Source organism: Andrographis paniculata, unplaced genomic scaffold, assembly GCF_009805555.1.
Source record: "Andrographis paniculata isolate CXL003 unplaced genomic scaffold, ASM980555v1 Contig65END, whole genome shotgun sequence".
Taxonomy (NCBI): Eukaryota; Viridiplantae; Streptophyta; class Magnoliopsida; order Lamiales; family Acanthaceae; genus Andrographis; species Andrographis paniculata.
The window spans coordinates 3,432,676-3,456,927 of NW_026137601.1; the positions used below are offsets into that span (position 1 = coordinate 3,432,676).

Sequence of the window (24,252 nt, forward strand, 5' to 3'; positions counted from 1 at the left end):
TTGGGGGTTGCAGTGCAGTGCCGTGCACAGAATTATGATTCAGGGAAGAGTGGCAGGACTGGACTGGACTGGACTGGTCGTGCAATGCTTTGATGCTTTTTCGAGATTAAAATTATTGTAATTATTTTTAATTAGATTTTTGGAATTTATATTCAAAAATAATTATTCTTGAAATTTTAATAGAAAATTATATTTATTTTTATTTAAATTGTTGTGGGTGTGTTTTTATTTTTATTTTTGGTTAAATTTTTACTATTTAAATGATAGTATTTTTTTATAAAATATTATACCAAATGTTATTTAAATATAAATATTTCAATTTAGAGAAAGTAGTACTCTTTTCGTCAGGCAAACGTCTGCTTATTTGATCACACACGAGTTTTAATAAAAGTGAATAATAATTATTAATTTTTTTATAATAAAAATAAATACAAAAGTGGAATTATTTTTTACTTAAAAATATTTTTGGACGACAAAAAAAAAGAGTATAAATTTGAACGATGGAGGGAGTATATTGGTTGTCTTACTTAATTTGTCTCATATTTTTATTTTCGTTTGTTCATATAATATCATTTTTTAAAAAAAATATAATCATACACTTTAATCATATTATAAAATTTATAATTTATATTTTTTAAATTTTAATTAAACTATTTAGTCATTTTAATTTTAATCTACAATTATTTTTATTAAATCATAATTATTTTACTAATATATTTTTTGATATTTACTAATTACTAAATTGTATTAATGTATATATTGTATATTTTTAATAATATTTATGGAATGGTTTCATCTAAATATATACTAAGAGCAACTCTTTGGGACACATGACAACACATATATGATGTATATACTATATGTATTTTGTTTTTTTAATTTATATTGAAGTTATTATTATATTTTTATTTTACAAAATAATACCAATATTGAACATATATTTTTATTAATTTAAATTTTTTAAAAATATAAATACAAATTATTTAATTTTATTAAACTAATTAATATTAAAAAATTATTTAATTCATTGAGTAAAATATAATTATAAATTTTAACACAATTATATAATATAAAATTATATTAAAATTAATTTAAAATAAAAAAATATAATTAAAAATTAATATATGTATATATATATAAATATGAGAATAAAAATTAACAAAAAAATTGGGATGAGTTTTTTGTTGCGAGGATAAAATAAAAGTGAGTATCTAGATGTGACAGAGAGAGAAAATAATATAAAATGTAGTAGAGATATTCATTTTTGGATATCTTTTCTTTAATCAAATTTCTCCAAACTGTATTTTTCGAAAAGAAATACTATATATTTTTTCTTTCACAAAATATTCAATCGAATATTATTTTAATACCAAATTCAAACCATTTTTTCCCAAACTCCACCAAAAAAAATCCACTCCCCTAAGAAAGAAACCTTATGTGTATTGATTATTTTACTTTAGATTAAGATTTGTTCACATAGTGTATTTTTTTTTTTTTTTTATTTCACACAATTGTTTATAAATATTTAAAAAATTGTAATATATATTAAATAAAATACTACCTCCGCGTGTCTGCTACAATATAGATACGATATTTTAAAAAGGATGTAATTAGTAGATAATTAAGAATGTATTAGTGAAAATAATTATCTTATAATATAAATAATTATAAATTAAGATTAAGATAACTAATTAGTTTAATTAAAATTTTAAAAAAATAAAATTAAAAAGTTTAAAATGAGATTAAAGTGTGTAATCATTTTTCAAAAAAAGAAAATGACATGGTATGTGGAACGAACAAAAACAGCAAGATGAACATGATATGTGCGAAGGAGGGAGTACTATAATGTTTTTCCATTTGTATCTATTTATATATATACTAGTATATTTCTAATATTATATACTTCCTCCGTCCACACGCAAAGTAAACATTTACTTTTGGCGCTGTGTTTAAGAAATAATAGTAGTATTTTAATTATAGTGGATAATTAAAAGTAGTAAAATGACATTTTTGCCCTTATTTTTTGGTGTAAAAGTAATGATGTGATGTAAAGTAAGAATATTTGTGAAAAAAAGTGAAGTATTTAATAAAATGTTTATTTTGTAATTGGACGCCCAAAAATAGAAATATGTATATTTTCTAGCTGGACGGCAAGAGTATTACTTTATCTATATTTAATTATACAAAAATTATACTCCGTCCTTCCCACCGAAATTGAATCCTTTGATTATGGGCATATTATTTAAGATAAGGATGTTTAATTAGTTAATAATAATTAGTTATGATATTATTTTTTATATAATTAATAATATTTATAGTTTTAAAGTAAATTTAATATATATGATTAAAAAATCAAAATATATATTTAAATATTTAAAAATTATATAGAAATTAAAAAATATATGTAATATAAATATCATTTTGTAGAGAATAAAATTTTCTATAATATAAGTAAATACAAAAATATTTTTCTATTTATAATTAACATAAATCAATTTTATAAAAGATGTGTAGTTTTAAATATAGATAAAAATATTTATTTTTAAAAGAAAAATAGAAATAAAGGGGTTTTGAATGGGTCATACGTCATTTATGATATTATATGTTATGTAATTAATTAAGTTGATTTATATTTGTTTAATTTTTACCAAAAATAGAAATGTGTCAATTATTACGGGACAGACAAAAATGAAATATAGATAAAAATATTTATTTTTTAAAGAAAAATAGAAATAAAGGGGTTTTGAGTAGGTCATACGTCATTTATGATGTTATATGTTATGTAGTTAATTAAGTTGATTTATATTTGTTAAATATGTTTTTTATTTAATAATTTTTACCAAAAATAGAAATATGTCAATTATTACGGGACAGACAAAAATAAAAATAGTGTCAATTATGGTGGGACGTATTTTATAATTAATAATTAGTTATAATATTTTTTAAATTTTATAACGTAATTAAATTATAAAATAAAAATTTTTATATAAGGTGAAAAGTTAAAGGATGGATAAACAACGACGGGGCGATCACGGCAAAACTTCCATTTATATGTTATTTTTTTATAGGTTAAAGGGTAACATTGTCAATTTAAGTGGCAAAGCTACAAAACTTCCATTTATATGTTATAATATATATGTTAGGTGCCTGGTCCAAGCTGGTGTGCAACGGTGGGGCCACACACAAAAGGTCCATACGGCAATCTCCTAAATTAATTTGATGTTATGTGAGTTACTCATATGCTCCATTCAATTGATAGGCACAAATACCATATTTTTCTAGGGGTGGACACGCTTCGGATATTTGTGAATATACATGTATTTGATATTCGAACCGAACTGAACATATACTTAAAATTGCGAACCGTATTCGAATCAAAAATTTCGGTTAATTGAATTTTCGATTAATCGAAAATATTTGTAATTTTTGCAAATAATTCGAATCGAATCGAAATTTAAAAATAATATATCAAAAATAATTTAAATTCTAATTAAATCAAAATTTTTACAAAATATTTCAAATATCCGAACCGTAACTGAACCGAATATAATTTTTAATATAAAATTTAAAATATAATAACATAAATAAATAAATATATTCCGTTCGATTAACCGAATCGAACAAATATCAAATATGCAGTATTTGTATTCGAACCGAATTTGCTCAATTAACCGTAAATTCGATTCGATTCAGTTCGATTTTTTTTTCCACCCCTAAATTTTACCCTTACGGCCGAGAAAACACACACAAAAAAATACTATGACCTTAATAAGATACCATAACAATGTAGGGATATAATATTTTAAATATAAAATTAATATTTAATATAATTAAAAATAATAATAATAAAAAAAGAAATACTCCATTTACTTTGATATTTTGATAGTTTTATTTTTTTTATATATATATAAAATTTTGATAAAAACCTACAAACAAACGGAATATGACATCATAATTTATGATTAATTTTATTATAATAATAATAAATACTTTTACATAACATAAATAAAAATGATAAAAAAAAATAATTTTATATAATATAAATAATTATAGAGTAAAATTACGATTAAGATTAAACTAATCAATTCATTTAATTTAATTTAATTTAATTAAAAATATTATTGTTTATGAATTTTTTAAAATATAATTAAAATTTATAATTTATTTTATTTTTTTAAAAAATAAATAATATGAAAAAAACGAAAATAGAAAATAGAGTAATTTTTTTATCATAAAAAGTAAAAATTAATAATAAAAAATACATAAATTTATTAAAAATCGTGTCATATATTTTTTTTTTTCCTTTTTTGTGTTATAAACCCGATAAGTTCGATGACATGTAAAACTATAGTATTAAACCACAAAATAATTTTATTGTACTGTTTCAATAATCCATATTGTTGAATTTTTTAATTCTTAGTCCAATTCGCGAATCAAACTTTGTTATTTCAAGGTCTTTTTTTTTTTTTTTTTTTTTTATTATATAATTCTACATTTTTATAAAATATATTTATTAGTATTATTTATAAAAAAATCGTATCGAATAATTATTTAAACACACATCAAACGCATCCATTATATTTATATACAAAATTGTGGCAATTATTTTAATTTTACGGGTGTGTTTGTTCGGGGGTTTGGATTTTGAGTTGGGATTTGAATAGTAAAAATTTTGAATTTTAATAGTGGTATGATGTGATATAAATAGGTGTTGATGTGATCTTTTGAATATAAAATTAATTTTTAGTATAATATAAAAAATAAAAAATAGGTGTTTGATTTAATATTTTTTGAGGGAAAAAAATGGGATGAAAAGTGAAAATTAAATCCAATCCCCCAAACAAACACATTATAATATTTATATGATTCTTGACATTGAGTATTGACTCAGTACCAAATTCAATTTGTAATTCTCCTTCCACAAATATAATAAAAGAATTTCAAAATGTGGAATCTGACTTATGCTTTATTTTATGCTCATCATTTTTTATTATTATTATTACTCCTTCGTTCCAAAAGAAGTATTCATTTGTCTTTTGCACGTAATTTTAAAAATATTAGTATTATATTGAGATATAGTGGGAATAAAATAGAAATGACTAAAATAACCTTGTTAGTATGCGTGATATAAAAGTAATGACATTTGTGTAATATATTGTAAGTTGTAAGGATATTTGTAATGTTAGGTAGATAGTACAGTTATAAAAAAAGAAATTGATACTTTGTTATGGGACGGACTAAAATGGAAAAATGGATACTTTGTTATGGACGGAGAGAAAGAGGGAGTATTATTTTCCAACCTTATAATAATAATAATAACCATACACTACCTTAACTTTTAGGCATCCATTTGGAAAAGGAACTTCAAATTGAATTTGACCCTCCAACTATATTAGTATTTATTAAAATGGACTAGTCATAAATGTTTATTAAACTTGACAACACAATTTTATTTATTTATTTATTTATTATTTATTATTTTTATTATTATTATTTTATTTTTTTTATAATTAGAGAATTCATTTTGGATCGTGTATTTTAGTTTGACACAATAATATTTATTACTATTATGCTATGATTATATTTTATACACTTCTTTTGTCTACTCGAGAAGTATTCACTTATTCTTTACAGATTAAGGAATATTATGGGTGTGTTTGTCTCTGGGATTGGATTTTAAATCCATTGTTCATCCTTTTTTTTTTTTTTTTTTTTTTTTAAAAAATATCAAATTAAACACCGATTTTTTATTTTTTATATTATACTAAAAATTAATTTTACATTCAAAATATCACATCAACACCTATTTATATCACATCATACAATTATTCAAATTCAAAATTTTTATTATTCAAATCTCAATTCAAAATCCAAACTCCCAAACAAACAAACCCTATATGTTAATAATAATTGGTTATATATTTATATATATAAAGATTATTTGTTTTTGTATTTTAATCTGATATTAATATTGATATAAATAAAAATATATTTTTATAGTATTTGTATTATATATAATAGGATCTATATTTACAAATATATATATATATATATATTTTATATTTAAACGATAGAAAATGACAAATAATATAGCTAATGAACAACCCTTAGATTAATGTCATATTTTTAGGTGAAAATATTAAATAATTTGTCATCTTTATATATATATATATATTATTTGATTCTGTCCACAACAGTTGATTAATTTTATTAATCATAATTTGATTATCTTTAAAGGTGGTTTTTAATGTAAGACGTGATTTTTACTTTTTTGATTTCCCTATAGAACCTTGTAATAAAATGTACTATGACTTTACAAGTTTGAAAAAAAAAAAAAAAAAAGTAGAATCGAGAAAGTGAAAAAAGAAACCAACATACTTTTTACCCAAATATTTTTTGGTATTCATAAAAAAATTTATTCAAAAAATATTAAATGAAATATTTATTTTTTAAAATATTATATTAAAAATTAATTTTATTTTTGAAATATCACATCTAAACTCAAATTCAACGAAGCAAATAGAATTTATGTAATTTCATAAGAGATTGTTTAATGGTACGAAGGTGAATTTATAATTATAAAGTTATGAATTTAAATTTTCAATCACTTTCATGCTACCGACCTACTTTATAGGTCATTATGTTCGGTTGAGAGTTGCTTAGGTTCCAAAAACATAGAAATTCTATGTGTGTTAACTTATGTTCTTTTGTGTTACCAATACAAATTGTTTGTATGTGTATAATCATTTAGGGTGTGTTTCTTTATAGATGTTCGGAAAAATTTGAGTTTGGATTTGATTTTTATTTGAATTTTGAAGTAAGTTTGAATTTATGTGTTTCTTTTGTGTTTGAGTTGAGTTTAGAGAGTTCTGATGTGTATTGATTTAATGGTAATGAATGTAATAATATAAATGTGTATTAATTTGTATAATTTAATTATAAATTTATATTATATCTACATATATATTTCTAAAATTTTATTTATTTGTATTATAAAAAATTTTAATCTCCCCCAAAACCAGACATCCAAGTTTGGGCTGGATTAGTGTGCAAACAGTAATAGGGGTCATAGGATTGTTGCTTCTCATATCGATAATTGGAGTGGTCTCTCCATCCCGGATTGAATGTACTCAAATAGAGGTCATAAGTTTTTCTCGGTGCAAATTCTGCCGCATTCGCTTCCACTTTTTCTTTTTTTTTTCAATGTAGGACAAGCATCTGTAGGATGTGTAACACTCGTACAAATTCCACAAGGCTTCACTTAAGCGTTTCTTACAACAATTTTTTCTTTTCCTCACAAAAACAGTTAATTCATTAAATTGTTGTTGCATAGAAAAACTTATCTTGGCAACTTCTTTCACTCCCGTGACATCCCTTGGCCCATATTGTTGAGAGTTTATGGTTATGTTATTTAGCAATTCCCAAGGTTGTTTCTTGTTCATGAGAGCTCCTCAACTGATAGCATTGATTATCCTCCCGTTAATAGAAGTTAGTCCTTTATAAAAAATATAAAATTAGAAGTTGCTCAAATATCTGATGTTAGGATATTTAGCAATTAATTTATTGAATCCATCTCAATACTCATATAAATATTTTTAATTCAAACAAATTTAAATTTAAGCTATGAAACCAAGATCATCAAACAAATCAACTCCAAGAACCAATACTAACAAAACTCACCCAAATGAAATATGCAAAAAAAAAAAAAAAAAAAAAAGAGTTCTTAGATTAAAAAAGAAATAAAAAACATAACAAAATTAAGATATAAAAGAAAAAAATGATTTAAAACTAAACTATCATACCAAAATCAGATCTACAATTTGTTGCTATATATAACTACCTATGTCACATATGTATAATTATATCATTTAAAATAATTAAAAGACAATAATTAATTGTTTATATTCTTTATAAATATGTTTTTGCTTTTAAATTATTAAAATCATATGAATTAACTATCCAGAAAAAATTCATTTCTATTAATAAATATAATTGATATATTTATTTTTTATTTCTATTATAATACAATTTTAAATTTATATATCATATGATTGGCGATATATTTTTTTCACAACAGATAATTCAATTAATAAAAATTATGTAAACTATACATACACTATTTTAAAGATATAAGCTCTTTAACCTCTCAAATATATATAGTAATAATAATTTGATAACATAAAGATAATATATAATAAATATTCAAATTGATTTTACAATATTTAAATATAATAATAAAACATTATATCAAGCTATCGATAAAATTTAATTATGTTAAGAATCAATTTTTTGTATCTACGTTACACAATTTTATAAATCCACATGCACAAAAAATTATTAAAAATAAAAATTAAATAGATTGTATTAAATAAATCAAAAAAGAAAAAATTATTAAAAATAAAAATTAAATAGATTGTATTAAATAAACCAAAAGAGAAAGAGATGTGGGCCACGAGGAGGGATCCTCAACATCACTCTTTCACTGCCCCACATGAGGAGGGGTGGTGCTGAAGATCCCCTCCCGTGGGCTATATATTTACCATAATCAATTAAATGTTATAGTCAATTAAAATTAAAGAAAAAAAATTCAAAAATTTTAAAAATTCAAATTTTATATTTCGGTGGATCCTACACTGAGTTCAAATATAAATATATACTCTTTCTGTCCACTACAATCGACACTATTTTCATTTTTGTCTGTCTCGTAACAATTGACATATTTCTATTTTTGGTAAAAATTACTAAACCAAAACATATTTAACAAATATAAATCAACTTAATTAACTACATAACATACAACATCATAGATGACGTAGGACCCACTCAAAACCTCTTTATTTTTATCTCTCTTCAAAAAAATAAATATTTTTATCTATATTTAAAACTACACATCTTTTATAAAATTAATTTATATTAATTATAAATAAACAATTTTTTTTTATATTTACTTGTATTATAGAAGATTTTATTCTCTACAAAATGATATCCATATTCCATATATTTTTTAATTGCTATATAATTTTTAAATATTTAAACATATATTAAAATTTTTTTAATCATATATATTAAATTTATTTTAAAACTATAAATATTATTAATTATACAAAAATAATATAATAATATCATAACTAATTATTATTAACTAATTAAACATCCTTACTTTAAATACCGTGTTCCTAATCAAATGGTTCAATTCCAGTGGAACGGAGGAAGTATAAGATAAGATAACATTCGATGGGAGGGAGAGTAACTTTTGAAAACTTATACTACAAATTATGCAACACACATAATATGAGAGTATTTTTATATAAAAAAAATGTATATATTTAATGGGATATTATTTAAAAAAAATTTATTATAAATAAAGAAATAAATAGTAAATTTTCTCTATATATGTACATACATATGCGTGTGTTTGTGGTGTGGGTTTGTTTTAAAATGTAATTAATGTAAGTAACTCTGCAAAATAGGAAGGCAAGTCATCGACGGCGAGCAATAGGAAGGCAAGTCATCGACGGCGAGCAACTTTCGTCTATCAAATTTTGTCGTCTTCTTTCCAAGAAGAACGAACGAAATCAACTTTGTTCGTCGTGCATTTGTTAATTTGAGTTCGTTCCTTAGAAATTTAATTTATTGATGTGGTAAGAATATTCATTTATAAAGGGAGGCGGCTGGGTGCTGTAATAATAACATTAATCAATTGACGCACCAAGGAACACTCCAAAAACATGACAACAATGGCGGAAGGGGACAGCAACCTGCGGGAGCAGGAGTACGCGGAGACACAGACACTGCTGCAGAAAGATTACTACGTGGAAGGCTGCCCAGGATGCAAAGTCGATCGCCGCAAAGACATCCATAGAGGCTTGCCGATAAAGGAAGTTCTCATAGTATGGATTATTGTTCTTTCCACTGGTAATTAATTAATTGATTCATTCCATTTCTTACACAATCGAAGCTACAATGTAAGATTTCTAGGGTTCCTGCCTGTCTAGTGTTCTTCTCAGACATGCAGGGGATTTTTGGGCGTGATGTCTGTCTGTTCGATTTCGATAGGGCTTTTGGATAAATCTTGAAGGGGAACATCTTAGGCTGTAATGAAATTGATCTGTTTGTAATGATTTGAATTAGAAAGAGGAAAAAACATAGTTTCAGATTCTTTTCGCAGTTTCCTCCCATGGCGGATAGCTGTAAGATTGTCGGAGCATAATTTTGTGTCATTTTGTTTGGTAATGATAATGAAACAGTCGTTTTGTCCACATAATTAGGTTCGGTTGCTTCATGATTCTTGGTTAGATTTTTCTCTTACTCTGCTGTATTAATTCATTCTTGTTCATTACAGCTCTGACGATATCGTCTCTCTTTCCATTCATTTATTTCATGGTAAGTAGTCGAAACTTTTCATTACAATACAGTGAATCATGAATTAGAACAGAGGCTGTGTTAAGAACAATGTACGATGTTAAATTCTTGCAATAAAATTGATGAAATCCAAACATGATCTATAGTTTAGTTATATGCCGTGTAAGAGTTCATTTCTGGGTGCAGATAAGGGACTTCGGCATTGCCAAAAGAGAAGAAGACATTGGTTATTATGCCGGTTTTGTAGGTTGATCCTCGAATTGAATTTTCTTAATCTTGTCGACGACTAGCTAATGAATGTCTCATTCTAGTGTTTGTTTTCTTAACTTGGATTTCAATTTGTTAAGGATCTTCTTACATGCTTGGAAGGGCTTTGACGTCCGTCATTTGGGGAGCTATTGCAGATCGATATGGCCGGAAGCTTGTAATAATCGTAGGCTGCGCCGCCGTGTTAGTGATCGATCGAATCATGTTTCTTTTTACACACAATGCAACTTCATATCTAACGATGTTTCTAACTTTGCTTTTCTTACAGGGTAGTGTTCAATACTCTGTTTGGACTTAGTGTAAACTTTTGGATGGCTCTCGTGTCAAGGTTTCTCCTCGGATGTTTGAACGGTTTACTCGGACCTATAAAGGTATGTCCTTCCAAGACAGCTCTTTTAGTGATACATACCAATGTTTGACACTTATTTAGCTTCACTACACGACCAGGCATATGCGTGCGAACTGGTCCGGGACGAGTACCAAGCGCTAGGATTGTCTGCGGTAAGAAGTTATTACATGTCTTGTAGCTTGTAAGGCTTTGTAATACATCCGAGGTGATAGGATTACCAACATTGAGCATGAAAATCGCACAGGTTAGTACAGCTTGGGGCACAGGACTCATCGTCGGACCGGCTTTGGGAGGCTATCTTGCTCAGGTATGTATATTGTAATAAGGATTACACCTTATTTGTCCGAATGATCGCTCTAACGTTGTTGTGGATAATACTCGGATGAAGCCTGCAGATAAGTTTCCGGGAATATTTGCATCAGATTCGCTATTTGCGAGGTGCTTCTTTATTTCCTCATTTGCACGTTTGTTTATACACTCTGCTATTAGAGCTAGCAAAACCTGACCTGATACGAAGTAATTGAGTTTGGGTCAAAGATTTCAACCCGATTATGTATATGGGTTGACACGAATTTGACACAATAATAAACGGGTCAACACGAACCCGACCCGATAATGAACGGGTTGGGTTAAAGTTGAGTAATTTAACCCGTTTAAAGTATTTGACCCGAAACGAACTCAACACAAATCGACCCATTGCCAGCTTTATCTGTTATTGTGGTTTCTCATCGAGTCGACTTCTTTTGTAGATTTCCATACTTCCTACCATGCTTGATTACTTCAATTTTCGCAGCTATCGTCTCTCTCGCTTGCTTCTGGATCCCGGTATGTTTTGAGCCATCGATTCTCTAGTTAAGACACAAAAAACCTTAAAATGATAGTATTTATTGAATCTTGATGAATGTAGGAAACCTTGCACTTGCACCCGACGACGAACCAGCTGTCCGCACAGAACTCATACGATACTTTGGAAGTCACAATTCAAGGATTCGATGACGCCATAGAGACCAAAGACCAGCCGAGGAAAAGTTCTCCAAAAGAAAACCTTCTTAAAAACTGGCCCCTTATGTCGTCCATCGTTGTTTATTGCATTTTCTCTCTTCATGACATGGCTTACACCGAGGTATATTCTTTCGATTGCGTTCGTTTTCAAAACTGTAAATCTAAATGTGCAAAAATGTTTCGAATTATAACTGCGGTTCCGTTGGGCAGATCTTTTCGTTGTGGGCAGAGAGCCCCCGAAGACTCGGAGGCCTAAGCTATACAACCGAGGATGTTGGAACGGTTCTTTCGATCTCCGGTATGTTCGATCAACTTCAAAATTTTTACGATCTCTTAATTCTCATCGTTTGATCGGTAACACGATGGTTCCTCGAAAATTCAGGCGTCGGATTGTTAGTGTTTCAGTCGTCATTGTATCCACTCGTCGAGAGGATCTTCGGCCCCGTAGCACTCTGTCGAATTTTCGGAGTAAGCGGAGATGTGATATTGACACGGGACTTTTTAAAACACGTTACGATTATTCAATGTTGTCCTCTCGTCGCAGATAATTTCGATTCCTCTATTGACAAGCTATCACTACATAGCAAAGCTGAACGGGATCGCGCTCTCCATCGTGCTCAACTGCGCCTCCCTGTTGAAGAACGTTCTCTCGGTACATACATGACAACATTGCCGGTATCGTCATCGGATTTACGTCGACATTTTTTCTTACGTTGTATGTTCGCTTTCTTGCAGATCTCCATTGTTACAGGACTGTTCATCTTGCAAAATAGAGCTGTGGTAATTAAGTCAGCTATGGAAGAAACAATACGAGTTTAAAATTCCGATTCGAACTAAAATCTTGAAAAATTCTCAGGATCAAGACCAGAGAGGAGCTGCCAATGGTATCGCGATGACGCTAATGTCGCTTTTCAAGGCTATCGGTCCAGCCGGAGGAGGGACTATGTGAGTCGTCGTCGTCTTTGATCCTTCTTACAACGATTCGATGATGTGTTTACACCAGCCTATCTGGTTAAAAGACAAATGATGTTATGTTATAAGTCCCCGCATGAATGAGGCGATAATCGATTTTGTTGTACTGCTGACATTGTTCGCCGGTTTTTCTTTTCTTTTGCAGATTTTCTTGGGCACAAACTCGACAAGAAGCTAGTTTTCTTCCGGGTAGATTCTACGAACACATGTTTACTTTGAATGATTACGATTGATTTAAGTACATGTTATATATGTTTGGTTTATTGCAGGCGATCTGATGGTTTTCTTTGTCCTGAATATTATCGAAGCAATCGGGGTTTTGATGACGTTTAAACCATTTTTAGTCGAACGTTATGATAGATGAAGATATCGAATTTAAGCTTGTTGTAAGTATTTTACAACGGTGGTTTAGGGTTCGATGATATGATATTGTTCAAGGAGGAGGACAATGTTCTTTGCAAACGAACAGATAGTAGTATTTTGATTTGATATTTTATAACGAAAGATTATATTTTTTTATGAAAAATTATATGGTAAAAAAATTAAAATTGAATGTAAAGAGAAAAAAACTCTTATGATTTAAAATATTGATTATTCTTTTACTAAGACATTATTCAAACTTTCCTGACAGAAAAAAAAAAAAAAAACATAATTATATGTTAGTATAATCTTTATAACTATTTTTATTATAATTAATTATATGTACTATTAAACTTAAAATTATCGCCAATATGAATATGAAGATACCGTTGATGTACTTGCCCAAAGTCCAACAAATACAATAGTGTTTTTGTATTTTTCATTAACAAACACTGGTGGGTTCTCCCGCCACGTTTGGGCTACTTCTTCCTTTTGCATGGGCTCCATCTTGGGCCAATCTTCCACTCTCCTTCATAATTTCTGGTTATCTGCTTTCACCACCGATTGTAATCCTTAAAGACATCTCTTCTGTTGATCTGCCACGGTGGCGCCTTGGCATTTTTCACTCATCAATTTCAACCAATCGTCACACCATCATTCGAGGAATGGTGGGCAGATATTGACGCCTGGTTATTGCTAGAGAGACCAACTACCTATTTGATAAAGTTAGTAGGTGAGCATTCGGATGATGAGACCGTTCCTACCTCGGATGTTGAAGATGTCCTAGTGTTTGGCTCAAACCCTGCCCCAGCGTTGTTTGGCCCTAAGGACCCCCTTGACACCTTACTAGAAAGTCTATTATCCAGTCCGCAAACCTTCAAGTTCATCCAAACGTTCTTGCTTCGCATGATCCCAAAGCTTACGACTAGTGACCCGAAGCATCTCTCTATTCTTGAAGGTCTGGTAGACCGAGTAGGGGACGTGGCGGACAAGTCCGAATTTCTTCTCACTCTTTAGGATGATAATCAGCTGAAAGATGGATCGTCTTTCTACTCTAGAACAATATAAAAGCATGAACATATCCTTACTCACTAAGGAACGCCATAAATTTTCTGAGGAGGAATCGGAGGTCAAAGCTCTTAAGGCGAGCAAGAGTTCCTTCAAGCTGAAGTGGAAACAATCCCATAGAGACTAAAAGAGTTCCCTGTCTGCATTTCCCAGCTAGATCAAACATTGTCCAACCGCACTGCTCTTCAAGCGGACCTATTTGAGAGCGCTAAAAAGTTAAATCTCACTTTCTAACCTCCTCCAAAAGAAAGTTCTCTTTGAGAAGAACTTGGATAAAACAACTCGCAGGTTGAAGAAATTGCAGGAGCCTTGGGACAAGATAACCGCCATCTGGATGTCACTGAAAACTACTGATGCAGCCGAACCCTCCGGTGGAGCAGGTCCTTCCACTAATCTAGCTGCTGATTCCACCAACGTGATCATCTTCATTCTGAGTGAGCTGCAGTCCACTCTTCCGGAGAACCCCAATGCTGATCCTCCTGCTCCAATCCTGTCTGACAATGCGGCTGCGGAAATTACAGAACCTGCTTATGCTCCGGCCACATCCTCCGCCACTCTTGACGATCCGCTTGCACAACCCTTGAAACATTAGCCACTGGCACCACTTCTCAAGATTCGTCTTCCACCACCGAATGATAACTTTTCTTCCCAAAACACTTATTAAAACTTTGATTTTTATTTTGCCCTTAGATACATTTTGTTTTTTACTATCTTTTGAATGCATATGCCTTTTAAGCCATATATTCCCATACGGAATGGTAAAATTTCTTTAAGAATTTTCCATTCATGGTTATATTGAATTCCTTTCCATCAGGTCCATTATCTTATATGCACCATTTAACCACTTGGATGAAATTATATATGGCCCTTCACAGTTAGAAGACCATTTCCCAAATTTGGCGTCCTTGGCATATTTTGGTAGAATGAATTTAAACCAAGTTACCTTCCTGGAAGGAGATGGGCCGAACATGCTTATTAAATTTCTTCTCGGTTTGCTTCTTTCTTATTCGGATGTGTTCCAGATCTTATAAATTTTTTTCAGGTAGAAAGTCCAATTCTTGACATAAGGTAGAATTAATTTCTTCCATTGGTAGCTGATTCTGCTTGATTATCCGAAATAATGGAACTGTTATCTCCGTGGACAACACTACATCGTGTCTATAAGTTAACCGAAATAGGGTGCTTTTAGTTACCGAGGACTTCACATTATGGTATGCCCATAACACTTTTTCAAACATCTCATGTCAATCCCGCGGGTATCCTCCAATGATTTTTTCACCAAGGCTATTAATACTTTATTTCTAACCTCTGCTTATCCATTCGCTTTCAGATAAATGGTGTGATAATACGGTGTGGAATGTAAAATATTGATCCCATATTGAGCAACAAAGGATTTTACTCGTCCGTAGGTGAAAATCGTTCCCTAATCAGTAGTAATTAATTGTGGAATGCCGAATCGATGAATAAGGTTTTGATGAATTTGATCACATGGTTCTGGCGGACTTGGACCAATGACACTATTTCCACCCACTTCGTAAAATAGTTTATGGCCACTAAGATGAACGAGTGACCCTTGAATGATGGCGGATATATCTTTCCAATAATATCCATGGCCCAAGCACTGAAAGGCCGTAATTTCACAATAGAATGCAGCTCCTCCATTGGAATCCCCCGGACTGGTCCATGGTGCTGATATACATCACAACTGCGAGTGTATTCCACGCAATCTCTAGAGATTGAGGTCAGGAATACCCATAGCGAAAAATAGTCCACCTCATGTTTGTCCCGTTCCGATGAGCTCGGCGATACCTTCATGTACTTCCGCCATCACTTTCTTAGCTTACGCAGGTCCCAAGCATCGCAAAAGTCCCATTCGGCCTTCTGCGAATAGTTTTCCATCTTGGATGACATACCAAAGTAACCGCTCTTTCAATTTTCTAGAAGCCACAATATTTGTATATGCTAGTCCCTGTAGGTACTCTTTCCGTCAATCTGTTAGATCGATATTCGTAGCGCACACAAAGTATTTCTACCGGTATCCGGAAGCCTTCTATGTCAAGTTGTTTGCTTCCACATTTTCTTTCTTGAGGATGTCCTCCAACGTGGCTTCATCAAACATTTAGAAATGCTTTGACCTCCACCAAAAGCTTTTGCAGATTTGGTTCCCTGCAGCGGAATTTTTCCAGCACCGGGCGAATTACCAACTCAAAATCTCTTTTTATTTGGACACTATTTGCTTCTTTTGACGCCACAAACCATAGTGTCATTAGTAAGGCTTTATACTCTGCCTTATTATTGGTGGATCTTGCAGACAATTGTGACGAAATTTGCCAATATTGCCCTTTCGGGCCAATGATAACAACTTCAGCTCTAGCGGACCCTCCTGCATTAGATCCGTCAAATAGAACTTGCCATAGTTTTAGCTCAATATAAGTTGATTGAGTTTCTTCTGGCTGAACCATCCTCGGATGCTCCGCAAAAAAATCCTCTACCGCTTGACCCTTGATGGCTCGGAGGGGTTTATACGTCAAGGAAAAATAATGTAACTTCATAGCCCATTTGACCAACTGGCCTTGGAGAACAGGCCTATTCAGCAGGTATCTCAACAAGTCCAACACAACATCTTTCGTTTCTAATACATAAGATTGTATTCCGGCTTAGTGCACGCATGATAAAGTGACAAGCACAGCTTCTCGATGGGGGAATACCGGGATTTTGCCTCATACAAAGTTTTACTTAGATAATAAATTCATGTTGCCGCATCAGCAAGGAGAATTTATGTAAATCTTCCAAATGCTCCTCGAAAGTCTTAACAAAACATTGTCTATGTATACTTCAATAGAGCCCTCCATAAGGTCATGAAAAATGGAGTTCATCGCCCGCTGACATGTGGCAGCAGCGATTTTAGCGCAAAATATCACAATTAATTTGAAAATACCAATAGCTCCTTGACAATAAAATGTTGTCTCGTGGGTATCCTCTGAGCAATATAAATCTAGTAAATACCCATCTATAAATGACAAAATTTGGTATCCGGTCGTGACATCCACCAACATATCCGTCAATTAAATATTAAATATTTGCTTTTTTTTTTGTAAACGTATGTTAATTGGATCAAATCAACACAGTAATAAAAAAATAAAAATAATGATAAAATATTTACTAGTTATTAAAATAGATGTAATCAAATTATGACTAACTAATTTTTTTTTTATTAGAAATAGATTATTTATAAATCTAGTATTAAAAAAAACAATGACAATTTTTTTTCAGCAATATTGAAACTCATATAATAAAATACTATTCTTTTCATCTAAACTCAAAGTAGTATTGTTGAGCCACGAAAATTAAGATTTGGGCCCATGAGCTCGCAAAGTGGCCGACTAGTCGAAACCCAAGAGGTTCAAAAGGTTGATGGTCTGGGTCAGTGTTTGGGTTCACTTCGGCTAGTAGTCCATCGGAATTATGGGTCAAGTGCTAATCATCGGACGCTAGCCCTGCAATTCCATCGTCTTTAAGGCGGTTGATATTTTTGCTAGCAAACCATCTTCAACCCTTTAATCCATTTTATATTTTTGCAATTATCACCATCGGGATGAGATGGTGAAATAGATTCCTTATTTTTTATTTTATTTTAAATTAAAAATTGACTATATTTTTTAAAAATCATGACTGATTATTTTATTTTTGTGATTTTTATTTTATTATTTATAAAATAAATTATTTTTATATATTTATATTTTAATTTCAGAATTAATATTAATTTTATTGTATTTATTATATTTAATTAAATAATACTCTTTTCAATTCGCTAGAAAGTATACATATTTCTATTTTGGGACTTCCAATTACAAAGTAAATATTTTATTAAATATCTCATTTTTTTCACAAATACCTTTACTTTACATCACATTATTATTTTTACACCAAAAAACAAGGACAAAAATATCATTCCACTACTTTTAACTACCCATTAATTTAAATATTATTATTTCTTAAACACCGCACCAAAAGTAAATATTTATTTTGTGTGTGGGACGGATGGAGTATAATATAATAGTATTTTTATTTATATTTTACATAAATATTATTAAAATTTTAATTTATTTAATTTAAAAAATATTTATTACTTTGTATGATCAAATAATAAAGAGAATAATAAATTTAATTTATTGATATAATATTTAAAATATTTTTATAAATTAAAAATATAAAAACAATAAAATATTTAATATTATTTGTATATAAAATTTAAAAATAATATATAAAATAAAATATTCATTAACTTAAAAAAATAGAGAATATAATTGCCGATGAGTTATTGTAATTTATTAAAATCTAAGATATGATTGGAGATGAATAACTTGAAAAATCCTGTACCAGAATTAAAAAATATATACTCCTTTTGTCCTATAATAAATAAAATATCTATTTTTCCATTTTAACCTGCATCTAATCTATTTTTTTTTAGTAACTGTACTATCTATTTAATATTACAAATACTTTTACAACTTAAAATATATTATACAAATGTTATTACCTTTATATCACATATATTAATAAGGTTATTTTCGTCATTTCAACTTTATTCCTATTACATCTAAATATAATACTAATATTTTTAAAACTAAATGCAAAAAGTAAATAAATATTTAATTATGGAATGGCGGAGGGAGTATTATAAATTTTGCAAAAGTAAAATTATGAGATGAAAATTGTTTTAAACATACGACTTTCTTGCGAGTGCAGTCCAGACAATAATTTATTATTCGGTGAAGACTGAAGAGGACAGGTCGTGCAATGATTTGCATGCTCTGAAATGAAGTATCATTTGGATCTCTATTTTGTTTTATTTCCAAACTAAGTGGGGTCGATTAAGATGTGTTATAAAATTATTTCTTGGTTAAATTTATTTTTATATTTATTTTTTCTGTTTATAAAATTTTATTTTATTATTAATTTTAATAAATTTAAAATATTAATATTTAATTATTAAAATTTATTTGATATTTATTATCAGCACGTTCATTCAACATTTTTAATGAAACAATTTTTTATAAGTATTATTAAAAAAATATCAATTATAAATCTATATTAATATAACATATATCATTAACTTATATAAAATTAATTATTCAATATAAAATTTTACTTTTATATTATTAACACAGTTTTTTATATAATATACAAAATTAATTTATCTAAAAACGTTGAATGAATATAGTACTTGTTATACATTATTTATATTTTACTTTTTTTATTTTTTCTAAATTTTCATAAGAATCCTCTATTACTTTTTTTTTTTAAAAAAAATATTTATATCATTCGATGTCATGCACAAAAATATATTCTCTTCGTACATTATTCTTTTATTTATTATTTTAGTTTGTTTAAATTCAATTTCTTTTTTTTAAAAAAATAATTTTTAATTAATATAAAGAAATATATACTATTTTTTATATATATTACTTTATTACCTTATATATTTATAAAATATTAATTTATTTTAAATTACGTGCAAAAATAATAATAAAAAATTTACTAGTGACTGAGAGAGCATTACATTTATTAGCCAAATGTAGTATAATATAATATAAATAATTATTAAATATAATTAATTTTATTTATTTTGTATTTTTAGATGAATGTGTTTTTTTATGTTAGGTATGCGAAATTATATTCTATATAAAAATATTATTATATATTAAATTGTTGGTTTTTTTTATAAGTAGATAGAATATATATATATATATTACGTTAGTGTCTATATTATATATTTATATAATAATTCGTCCCATAACAAAGTATCTATTTTTTCATTTTAGTCAGTCCCATAACAAAATATCTATTTCTTTTTTTAGTAACGGTACTATCTACCTAACATTACAAATACCCTTACAACTTACAATATATTACACAAATGTCATTACTTTTATATCAGACATACTAATAAGGTTATTTTAGTCATTTCTACTTTATTCATACTATATTTCAATATAATACTAATATTTTTAAAACTACGTGCAAAAAGTAAATGAATATTTATTTATGGGACGGAGGAGTATATTAATTATATTTACGACGAATCTTATCAAGCAAAAGTACTAACTAAACAAACTCTAAATAATCGATGTGTTTGTTTAGCATTTTATTCTAATTTTATTTTATTTTTTATTTTTTTTTATGGTGTGTGGATGGTAAGAAATTATATTGATATATATAAAAAATATATATTAAATTGTTTATTTTTTAATGAAATAATAGAATATATAATATTTATATTATATATAAGTATATATTATAATTTTTTATTAATATTCATCGGCAATTATATCAGCAAAAATTTATTAACAAACTCATATTTTTTTTATAAAACATAATAGTACTATATTTGTTCAAAATGTTTATGTCACTTTTATTTCACACAAAAACTAAAAGTATTATTTCATTACTCATGGAAATATAGATTTTAATGTAAGTATTTACTTTTTACTTTTTATAGTAAAAAATATAAAATATGTATTTTTTTATTAAAAATGAAAGTATTTTTTTATAAAGATTCAAAAAGAAAATTGTGAATACAATTAGATAATAGAGGGTAAAAAGAAAAAATGATAGCAAATTAATTATTATTTATTAAAATATAAGTAATAAAATTATAAATAGATAAAAAATTATTATAAATCAATTATTATATAATTTTAACTAACCGATTAAAAAAATGACATGATTATTTAGAATAGAGGAAGTATTAAATAAAAATAATATATAATAAAAAATTTTGATATTTTTTAGTAAGATATATATATATATTTTTGTTAACAGTGAAAATTTTAAAATATAAGTAAAAATAATGTTAAATTTTAAAAATATTACAGGACATGATTGACTTTTTGTCTAATTTTTATTTAAATAATATTTTGATTTGATATTTTACATAGTAAAATAATATATTTTTATTGTAAACTAGGCATGATTAAATAATATTAATATTATTTTTAATTGAAGACATGTTTCTTCAGATAAGTTTCGTAAAATTTTGATTTGAGTTTGATATTAAATTATTGTTTGATGGAATATTTTGTGAGAAAAGAAAATATATCTTTTCGGAAAATGCAGAGTCCAAATAGTAAAATTTAAAAAATTTGAGGTAAAAAATCATAATTCTATGTTTTTCTGTCTGCTAACAATAAATATGTGTCAGGTTTGTTTATTCAATAAAAATTTTAATACTTTTTAATTAATATTACTAAAAAAATAAAATATATGCATACACCTAACATAATATATGTATTCAATCTATTCATACAAAATAAATTTTAATATAAAATATTAATATGGAAAAAAATCAATTACACAGTTTCCAAATTAACTACCAGGTTTATCCCGTTAGTCTATATGAATAATTTCTGTTAATTTTTTAATAGTGAAACCAAAATCGATTAAAATTATATTATAATAGAACAGTTATACACGCTCATGTTGTCACACGGTCGTGTACCTTTCTAGTTTAGTCTAAAATTTCATTTTTTTGGTGGACTAGGTCTTCAGCATGGGTCGGGCCTAAAGTGCGTTTGGAGGATCCGACGGTGGAGTATGTTTGAAGCCACAAGATGTCGTGACTCAACTTCTTGACCCTCATGTACATCTGTGACAGAATCTGGTTGGTGTTCGGATCAGCGTCGGATGTGACAATCAGCTTGTTCAGAGTGTCAGCCAACTTTCTAAGCTCATACTCCGACAGATCAGTCAAACTCTTGTTGACATACACTAAGAGGACCTCCCGGATGTGATCGGACGGGGCGAGCAGTGGCGAGAGTTCGATGTTCCCTTGTCCCTAGAAAAGAAAACAAGTTAGGGATGTTACCTGGCGTTTAGACCGAGAAGAAAGGTAAGGTGGCAGTCTTATGAATGGGTGTTGTGCTTCGAGGCACAACAATCGGAACTCTAGGCAATACGAGAATGGTTGAGGTCCCGAGGCGGGCTGAAATTTCGGATGGAAGAGGCGAACGTGACTCTTGGAGAATGAATAAGACAATAGCAACCGAAGTGTTAAAGAGCGAGGACTAATGGTTGGAAGAAAAGACTTACAGCTACTTCCTCCTCAGGTGCTGCCGACTCTCGGTTGGAATGGAGTGAAGAAATTGGCGTGGGCTCCGAGGCGGAAGGTATTACAACCTGGCCACCAAAGGCTTGCCTCACGACCGTCACCTCAGTTAGTGGGTCGTTCTTCGGCAGCTGAGCGGACAAAAATTCGTGTAGCACCGCCAGGAGTACCCTAAAGAAGAGATGTGAGGTTTATTCTTTTAAGATAATGGATGATAAACAAAATACCTGAGGGGCAATTGCAAGGTGGGCGGATTATTCGTTTTGGTGGTTGCGGAAGGAAGGGAAGGCAGTAAAGGTGTTTCGACAAGCTCGAGCGAATTTGTGGCTTTTGGACCAGGGGCATCGGTAGGCCTAGAAGTTATGCCGGCCTTGCCTCATGCGACTGATGGAGCGACGCCTACGGTCGGCCCAGGTTCAGTCGGACCTGAGGGAGGATTGATACCACCTATCATGGAAAATACAAGTAAGGTGCGTGTAAGTTTACATATGTAAGGTGGTACTGTAAAAGACTTACCAGTCGGAGGCGTTCAACGAAGCTGGTGCAGTCCAATCGAGAGTGTATCTGGATCAATAGAAAGAGAAGCCATGTAATCTTCCCTTTCTTGTTGCGAGACTGTAGCGGTTATCGGGAAGGATTCAGGAATGGTTCGCTGCCTTTTTCGGGTACTTGAGCCCTCTCTTATTCTCTGATGGATTTGCATTTTTGGGGTGGTGCAAGAGGGCCAACTGAAGGGACATGGGTGATTCCAAGGACAACCACGGAGGTCGGGAAGAAGATTTCTATGCATACATCAAGCAGGCATCCAACAACCGCTCAAATGAGTTCCCACCATTCCTGGAAATTCACAACCCTCTTTGAGGCTAACTTCAAAGGGGTATAAGAAGTTAGAGGTGATATAGACAGAGAGCTGGTCGAATAAGATTTTATTTGGTGAGATCAGGCAAGTCCGTCTGGGATAATAGAGATGAAGTGAGGCAAAGAGACGGGATCTGGGAAGCCTTGGAGACAACCAAATTGACGGACAAGATATTGAGGTTGATAGTGGTAGGCAACGTAATTTTCTTTTTACTCTTATCAAGTTTCTTACTGGGGAAAAAGGTTCTTGGCTTGAGGGCCACATCTCACAAAAATTGGTATGTGGGATATGGGAGTTTGGTAAGGGATATGGATAGTCAGTTTGTGGGCACGACCATAATAGTTCGGTGGCAAAGACAATATAGTTTTGGTAAGGGAAATATGGAATGTCATGGTGGTTGGTCTTGATGGTGGAATGAATGTTTTTTTTGGGGTTTAAGGAAATGATAGTGGTCTTGAAAAAGTCGGAGTAAAGAAAGGACTAGCTTTCGGCCAAGGTCTGGGAAGATAGAAGGTCAGCCGAAGAAGTGAGAAGGGAAATAGAGGCGAAACCATAGTTCCAGAAATCAGAATTGTCTCGAACATACGGTATCCAGCTTGGTCTTGCCAGACAGGCCTGCACTGGCTTTAGCCAGACCTTCGAAAATGTTGGAAAGGAAAAGGGTCCCCAGGGACAAAATCAGCTTTCGGACAGAGTAATAGCAATATCTACATGCGTATAGGTGACACATTTGGAAAAAATAGCAAACAACATACCTGCAAAGCCAAACGAGAAGGAAAGCAATGTACTACTCAGTAGTTACTGGTGTGCCTCTTCAGCCACAGTAAGCGTCGATGAAAGGGCCCCATACAGTAATTTTGGGCTTTCGTTGGCCCAAGGCCCAACCAGGGTGGTCTAATGAAGGCC

General features: G+C 29.7%; 1 protein-coding gene across 3 annotated transcripts; it reads left to right on the forward strand.

Moving 5' to 3' along the window:
- Positions 1 to 9,434: 9,434 nt before the first annotated feature.
- On the forward strand, positions 9,435 to 13,478 carry LOC127262577 (protein ZINC INDUCED FACILITATOR-LIKE 1-like). 3 transcript variants are annotated; one of them, XM_051291323.1, is made up of 18 exons: positions 9,435 to 9,641; positions 9,714 to 9,915; positions 10,343 to 10,383; positions 10,549 to 10,609; positions 10,710 to 10,812; positions 10,898 to 11,000; positions 11,077 to 11,130; positions 11,223 to 11,285; positions 11,367 to 11,416; positions 11,728 to 11,803; positions 11,886 to 12,101; positions 12,191 to 12,278; positions 12,363 to 12,448; positions 12,525 to 12,632; positions 12,716 to 12,760; positions 12,837 to 12,925; positions 13,098 to 13,141; positions 13,222 to 13,478. In XM_051291323.1, exons 2-18 carry the CDS (start codon positions 9,729 to 9,731, stop codon positions 13,314 to 13,316), a joined length of 1,509 nt encoding a protein of 502 aa, XP_051147280.1. In that variant the 5' UTR covers positions 9,435 to 9,641; positions 9,714 to 9,728; the 3' UTR covers positions 13,317 to 13,478. The 3 variants fall into 3 exon arrangements, with proteins under 3 accessions (XP_051147280.1, XP_051147279.1, XP_051147281.1); XM_051291322.1 differs by having other exon boundaries at positions 9,435 to 9,915; XM_051291324.1 differs by having other exon boundaries at positions 9,435 to 9,890.
- The last annotated feature ends 10,774 nt before the right edge of the window (positions 13,479 to 24,252 follow it).